The following is a 7,485-nucleotide window of genomic DNA, read 5'->3' as shown; positions in this document are numbered from 1 at the left end:
ATAGTCACATAATTCATCTTTAAGATAAGCCCAGAAAGAAGTCTATATCTTTATTTTTTTGGAAGATATGAATTTTTAAACATTGGGGAAAAGAGGCTTCAACGCAGGTAACACGGCAATTTTAAGATAGGAAATAATCATTTCTTTTTACTTAAGACACAAAATAACATTTCTTTTTGTTTTTATTCAAGATATTGATATGTTTTCGATATTTAAAGGCGTTTAAATGATTGAGCTGTCTCTATGAGAAATAAGAGTTATTTTGTACTAACAAACGAACATATGTGAATGATTTTACAGCAACCATGTCATATTCAGCAAATCCATTTGCAACTGTGACGCCACCACCCCGTCCTACAATCAATCAGATTCGACAGGATCCATGGACAGCGAATACAACTACTACGGCTAATCCGTTCCTCTCGTAGCCTGATCGATCAATCGAAAACTTCGCAATTACTGCGCCCCGCGAAACGTGATCCGCAGTTTTACATGTAATATTACGGTATTTCGGTTAACGGTTAAAAAATGATGATTTTACTTATAGCAATTATGGGCAGGGACAGACGTAAATAAGACCAATAAGAGGGCGGAGGAAATATCTCCATCAATGGAATTTTATTGATAGTTTAAAACATTACTTTTCGATGAATTATATTACAGCGCACTTATGCTCATTATACAAGTCTCTTTTTTTTCTTTTTTTTTTTTTTTAAATTTTCCTTTGCATGTATTACTCGCTTTTTAAAGTTTATTGTGGAATAATCACCTAAATAATTAACTGGTAGAAGTGTGGCATATTTGTAATTTAGTGATGAATTGAAAGGTACAACATAATAATACAAATCATGTTTTAACTTTGAACGCTTAATGCCAAGATACGACTATAGATTTTATATACACTTCTTTCTCTACGATCTATTTTCTATGTATGAATATCAATTCAGGGAAAGATTGCTCAGCGATATTGCTTCACTGCTGGGGAAGAGACGTAAGGTAACGTTGGCATTGAGATAAGTTTATGCGTTTTTATATACACGCGTTTTCTATATAGTAAAAAAAAGGGGGAAAAACGAGATTGTGAGACTGTAATCATGATTTGCAAAGCATTATTGTAATAAACAGAGTTCCGTTCGCCGTTGTACGCTTAAGATGTGTCGATTATGGTCTGTAAAAAAAATTCGATGTTGTGGCTTGCTTTCTAATACAGAATCTGTAATACGAACAGCTACTGTGTTGCAAAGTGTATACACGAATTTCTTACATAGCTGTATAGCCGGTCATTCACGAATGACGATACTGCGACCTATGGCACACCAAGGCACTTCTAAACGAAAAAGCAACTGTGAAAGTAGCATCCACGCTAAACGATACGAACATTAAGGAAACAATCCATGTTGTTTTCGCTAACCGGATATACCCGGCTTCAATCAACCGTGAGCACGTTTTAATGCAGATCTGGCATAGCTGAAGAATCAAACTCAAGAGCGAAAAGAATTGTCTCTATCGTATTCGAGAATCATCGATATTTAAATATCGAAATAACAGTGCGTTATTTCTAATCCACTTTCAATTTAATATTTACGTCAACGTCCAAAGTTACGTAAGAGCTCGATCGCTCGTAGGATAAATTTATAACAAATCTACAAGAGAGATTTTTGCCTACCCATATTTTATAAATTCGCATGACAAGAACACGCGCGAATCAGATTTCTTTTAACATACGAAACAAATGCAGGCACGTATTTTCATTTATATATATATATATAAAATGTACATATATTAAAGGATATCGTTCCCCGTTTGTTCGCAATATTATTAATGGACAAAAAGTTTTTTTTTAGTGCATATTTAAAAGTTGTACTCATCAATCTCATGTTTTACGACTGTAGAAAAATTTGCTGAGTTATTTTTTTCACTTTTTTTTCATTAGATTTGCTATTGCTTGTATCATTGATAGTGCTTTGATGTTATATATGATATTATTTATTTTACAATACATGTCCGCTTATAAATAATATTGATATAGATTTCAAATAAAAAAATTGTTTTAATGTTATTGAAATCTTGCATGATCTCAGCATATTTTTCTTCAAAATACCGACGCATTTTACAGTTTTACATAGAGAACTTTATCAGTATACAACATTGACAAGGGGAACTATATTTGCTTGTCCGTCATCCAAGTAAATCAGAAGTTGCACGATTCAAGTACTGATCTAAGTAAACGTCAAATAATTCCAATGTATTATTTATCGTTAAATCTATAATTTTTGTTGGCTTTATGCAATTTTAACATATTTGCTTATATGAGTGAAATTGTATATTTAATATGTATTTATCCAGATGTTCGCCAGGACATGAAGTTAAAATGTATGATACGTATAATAACGTGTAGAGATTTAATTATAATACAATCATTGTCTTTAACGATTTGAAAATATAAACGATTACACTAGCCATTGTGCCTATTGAGTATAGGATGAGGTACCACACCATCCTGTATGCTTTGGTTTTCGTTTCTGTAGATCTGCATTTTTTTTACCTGTTTTATTTAAGTAATTAATATTTAAAAATCATGATGTATACACAGCTTCATCCCTGTGCGAACAGTGGAATATTTTTTGTTTAGCTTTTAGAACTGATGTAATATTGCAGGAAAAAGAATTTAAAAAACATTTATATAAATAAATATTATATATTTTAGTAGATTATAATGATATACTTATTAATAATTATACAAATAAATATAAAAATTTTTAAGTTTTCTCAAATCAAACATTTAAAATTCCTTTGGTACTTTTCTCCAGAAGATTTATACATACAGATTTGATTGCACTAGCTGAAATCTGCACATTTAATAGTTAAATTATTCTATAAAAGAAAAGAAAAAGAACGTTGCAATATTTTTATTAATATTTCAATAAAAACAGATATTTATCATAAATATTCCTATTAGAATATGTAGATTTTAGACATATATAGTTTTAAACAAGTAACAATCAGAATTCTCGTACTTTGTTTATCAAAACATTAAAAAAGTATAACGAAAAAATGCTATATAAAATGCATTATTTTTTACATACAGATGCATGATAACTTTTTTCGCTTGCATACATTTTTATCTTACTTAATACAATCTTCAGATAAAAATGATAAACTTTAAAGAGATGCTTCAGTCGAAGAGTTTATCGTAACTGGTGGAAGAAAATATGAACGGACCTGACTATGTAGCTGTGCTATTTCGGCATCTTCTCTCTCTAAAGCCCTAATGAGCTGTGCAAATTGTACAGTACCTGTGTGTTTTATGTACATATATCAATTAATTTTTCTATATTTTTCTATAATACTCTTATCACTCTATTTTTATTGTACATTTAATCTACGCACCTTCTCTTCCTTCTGGAAATCCATAATTTTTTATAACATCCATTTGGATCTGTGTAACTAGTGGGAATACAAATTGCATCATTTTTAACATCTCATTGCCGGAACTTTCCTTTGCCTCTGCGAGCTTTTGCAAGTTCTCAGGTGTACTCAGTGCTGTCAAAACTTCTGTCAATATAGCTGAAAGGAAAAAAATATTTATTCATATATTTTATTGTATATTTAGTATTTATACAATTATACATTTATAATACTAAGTATAAAATTATAGTTTAATATAATTATATATTTAATATATTTAATATATGTAAATACTTATTTATATTTAAATTGTAAACAAACTCGTATCATAAACACGTTGTAATGATATATAACTTTCTATAAAAAGTTCTCTTTTATTTTAGATTTCTGGATACCTTTCGCAGTTTCCAATGTGAAACCAGGAACGCTTGCCATTGTGTAACTAACGATATATAACCAAAGGTCGTTTTTTCTCAATGATGTTATTGTTTCTAATTAAATCGCTAATTACGTGTGATAAACCAAGATATTGCACTATATTTAATACTTGTTAAAATGACAAATATTCTATATGTAAAAATTTTTCAAAGAATATCCAGGAAAAGAGGTATAAATGTTGTTCTTTTTCCAGATTATTACACGTTATAATTTGATTTCACTTAGTAACAGTTGATAATTATTTCTTTTTATGATACTATCGATACACTGCGGTACTTCGATTTGTTTACGTTTATCTATAAATGACAGCCGCAGGTCGCATTGACACATTTCCAAGAATGTGGAGCAGTGTGAAATGTGATGAACTATGAAGTGTGGAGGCATTTCCAGAAATTCCAGATGGCACTGATGGCAGGCGCAAAGTACGCCATCTCGTTGACAGAGTAGTCTCTAATATGGCCTTCAGGTCTGTTCTTTGTAGTTGAAATTTTTGCACTTTATGTTTTCTCTCCTCTTTTCACCAACATATGTCTATTACATACCCATCTCATTTTTTAGTGCAGAAAGTGCAGTACAGCAACCACTCGAGACAAGGAACAAGCGACACTTTGACATTCTTGAAATATTTTCAAAAATAAACAAGCAGACGATAATTTATCGCATTTAGATTTTGCGATACAGGTCGTATGTAACAATCGAATTCAGGAGAAATATACTAGATTTTTATCAAGTAACCTACACATCGGTTACTTCATTGCTTCAGCGTACAATGAATTGTCGGTGTATTATAGGTTATCGTAAACATTTTTAGAAATTCGGACCGGTTCCAGAAACACACGAATGTGCTCGAGATAATTGAACTTTCTTCTTGAGCGAATAATCAAACTGTTTGCTCTTTTCATATATTCGATAATTGGACTACGTTAAGTGTCTGTAGGACTTTGTAGAGATCTTTATTTAATCATGGGATCTAATCATGATGAAACGTTTTTGCACATACTTAGTGAAGAAAAAAACATCAGTAATTTTTTGGATGCTTTTTTTGGATTTTTAAATAGATGGTGAGTATCGAAGGTATCAATGCTTCAAATAAAATTTCAAGTTTAAATAGTAATTTTTTTTTCCAATATCAGCACAGACTTCTATGTCGAAGCGAACTCGGAGCAAAAATTGGGCTTCCCACCGGGAATAGCAGAGAAACTTGTATTAAATGCCATGTACAAGTGGAAGAACACTGCAGCTTCTTTACAAAAGACAACATTGTCTGTAAATGATGATACAAACAGCAGCAGTGTGTTAAACCAATTAGTTTTGATGCAAAACGAGAATAGCAGTCCCCCGGTGGCGCAAGAAATTGAAATTGATTCGTGCAACAAATCCAGCAATATTAATTCATCATCCACGCAATCATATAAGACAAATCATATATCAGACAGTTACAATGGAGCAGTAAGAGAAAGTTACGTTTGGACGCAGACTCTCAATGATTTGGATGTACTTGTAAAAATACCAGAGCGTATAAAGGCGTCTAAAGATACACTCAAAGTCGACATAAGCTCGAACGAGATCAAAATTGATGGAAAACCTTCTGCTTCGACGGCAGATTCCGAGTGGGAAAACATTTTCAACGGCAAGCTTAATTTTAAAATTCGAAGAGATGAATCGATGTGGAGCATTGAAGATGAGAAACAAATTAATGTACGTTTATTCATATAAAACATATTTACATCTTTTTCGGAACGTCATCAAATGTATTTGGTAACTATTTATTTTATTTGCGCTTATAGATTCATCTTGAAAAGACTACGGAAAGATGGTGGGAAGCCTTGATAACTGATGAACCGAAAATTGACTTAAACAAAATCGATTGTTCGAAACATTTCGACGATATGGCGCCAGACGAACAAATGAAAGTGCAGGAATTGATGTGGAATCACCAACAAAAGATCTTAGGCAAACCGACATCTGAGCAAATTGTAATTATTTATATGTTGTCATTATGTATAGCGCGACATTTATTTCAATTTGTAAATAATATATATTGCATTTGCAGAAGATGGAGGCCACTTTGAAGCAGGCGTGGAACGCGAAAGGATCGCCTTTCCAGGGTACATCTTATGATCCTTCCATTTTTAAGTATAATTAATCTATTTTCTGAAATTATGTTTATATGTGTCAAAATCAGATTATGTTTATATTAAATAATATTTATATTAAAATATTTATAGTTACAATTTTATAAAGATTATATATATATATATATATATATATATATATATATATGCAGCAATTTTATAGACATATTTTCTCAACATCTTTCTATTTTAATATTCTGGAATTTTATCTTATATATATATATATATTTAATATTATGAAAATTTTGAAAAAAACAAAATATTTTTAAATAAAATAATACAAAATAGATATACATTTTTATACTTGGATATTGCTTTTTGAAAAAAAAGAGCTTCAATTCAAAAGTGCAATACAATTAATAAAAAATTCTCAAAAGATTATAGATCATAAATTTCCATTTAGTTATTTGCTAATTAAGCATACAATGATAAAGACTGATACAAACTGAAATCTATTGATGATTTTATCTAATTAATTTTATATCATTACTATTGAATCTATACTAATACTATGGAAAACTCGATTACAATCTTAATTTCAGACTTAAAATTATGTAAAAATTCACCTTTTTTATTTTAAGCTTTCATATTTTTTTTCTATTTATTATAATAATTTCAAAATAATACTTATCAAGTTTGCAGGCTTTGGGATTCGATAAAAAAAAAATTTTTTTTATTTTAATTTTTTCCTCTGCCAAACTCAATAATGACAAAAATTAAGAATAATAATTTAGGATTAACTAACAATTAGTAATTTTATTTTCCAAAAATTGAATTGCAAGCTTTTCAAAATATCTATAGAATTTCTATAGATCGAGTTTCGAATTTACACGTGGAAAATGCAAAAGTATTTTGAATCCGAGATTTAGAATTCGTCAATTACGGGTGGCGAATAAAATTTTTATTTTTCTCTACGATGAAACTTTGCGATCGTATTTTCCTGCATGACGATCGCGAATCTGTACATTTCCTTTTAAGAAGTAAATAGCGTCTACGAAAGCAAAGAGCTGATGATCTGGATCTCGGCTGCGACACCCTGTGAAATCACGAGTTCACAGAATGCGCGGAATCCTACGCTTTTCCCTGGGCGTTTATGCCGACTTTATATCACAATAGTGGTGGGATTTCTCCGTGGGTTCGCCACAGAGACGAGGCAGGAGCGGTTCGTACAGGTACACAGCCTCGAAGAAACTGTTCTCATTTCGTCGAACGTGACTTTCCTTAATAGTTTTTATCTCGCCCGATTTCAAACAAATTTTCATGAATGTAACGACGACCAGGTAATTGGCATGTAAAGATATCTCTTCGTATATCGATGAAACCGTGTTACTCTGATAGCTATATTGTTATCGAAACTGTGACCTCGGATAGGAATATATCAACTTCATAAGAAATCCTATACGAAAATCCAAGTGAAGCTAATAACTCGATCGGATCTTTAACGGCCAGAGTGAAGTAACAATAAACTTCGAGACAATATAATCCTGGAGAATTCGATCTCATG

General features: G+C 31.0%; 3 protein-coding genes across 25 annotated transcripts in view; 2 read left to right on the top strand and 1 right to left on the bottom strand.

Moving 5' to 3' along the window:
- The window catches only part of LOC105459477 (epsin-2), an 11,057-nt gene extending 8,346 nt beyond the window's left edge, over window positions 1-2,711 (top strand). For 18 of the 19 annotated variants that reach the window (XM_011705559.1, XM_011705558.1, XM_011705545.1 and 15 more), the window contains one exon: window positions 301-2,711. In XM_011705559.1, coding sequence (XP_011703861.1) covers window positions 301-428 — 128 coding nt within the window. In that variant the 3' untranslated portion in view covers window positions 429-2,711. The remainder of the gene's footprint in view (window positions 1-300) is intronic. The other variant, XM_011705564.1, reaches the window with a different exon arrangement.
- A 183-nt stretch (window positions 2,712-2,894) lies between these two features.
- LOC105459471 (protein C10-like) lies at window positions 2,895-4,214 on the bottom strand. Its single transcript, XM_011705532.1, has 3 exons — window positions 3,804-4,214; window positions 3,391-3,567; window positions 2,895-3,296 (listed from the first exon to the last, which is right to left on the bottom strand). Exons 1-3 carry the CDS (start codon window positions 3,841-3,843, stop codon window positions 3,163-3,165), a joined length of 351 nt encoding a protein of 116 aa, XP_011703834.1. The 5' UTR covers window positions 3,844-4,214; the 3' UTR covers window positions 2,895-3,162.
- Window positions 4,215-4,220: 6 nt separating this feature from the next.
- On the top strand, window positions 4,221-6,052 carry LOC105459472 (nudC domain-containing protein 3). 5 transcript variants are annotated; one of them, XM_011705535.1, is made up of 5 exons: window positions 4,221-4,312; window positions 4,410-4,907; window positions 4,980-5,544; window positions 5,634-5,822; window positions 5,900-6,052. In XM_011705535.1, exons 2-5 carry the CDS (start codon window positions 4,810-4,812, stop codon window positions 5,990-5,992), a joined length of 945 nt encoding a protein of 314 aa, XP_011703837.1. In that variant the 5' UTR covers window positions 4,221-4,312; window positions 4,410-4,809; the 3' UTR covers window positions 5,993-6,052. The 5 variants fall into 5 exon arrangements, with proteins under 5 accessions (XP_011703837.1, XP_011703836.1, XP_011703839.1 ...); XM_011705534.1 differs by having other exon boundaries at window positions 4,229-4,312; window positions 4,405-4,907; XM_011705537.1 differs by lacking the exon at window positions 4,221-4,312 and having other exon boundaries at window positions 4,338-4,530; window positions 4,658-4,907.
- Window positions 6,053-7,485: the final 1,433 nt, after the last annotated feature.

This window comes from Wasmannia auropunctata, unplaced genomic scaffold, assembly GCF_000956235.1.
Source record: "Wasmannia auropunctata unplaced genomic scaffold, wasmannia.A_1.0 LD334186.1, whole genome shotgun sequence".
Classification (NCBI taxonomy): Eukaryota; Metazoa; Arthropoda; class Insecta; order Hymenoptera; family Formicidae; genus Wasmannia; species Wasmannia auropunctata.
This window is presented reverse-complemented; position numbering and strand designations above follow the sequence as displayed.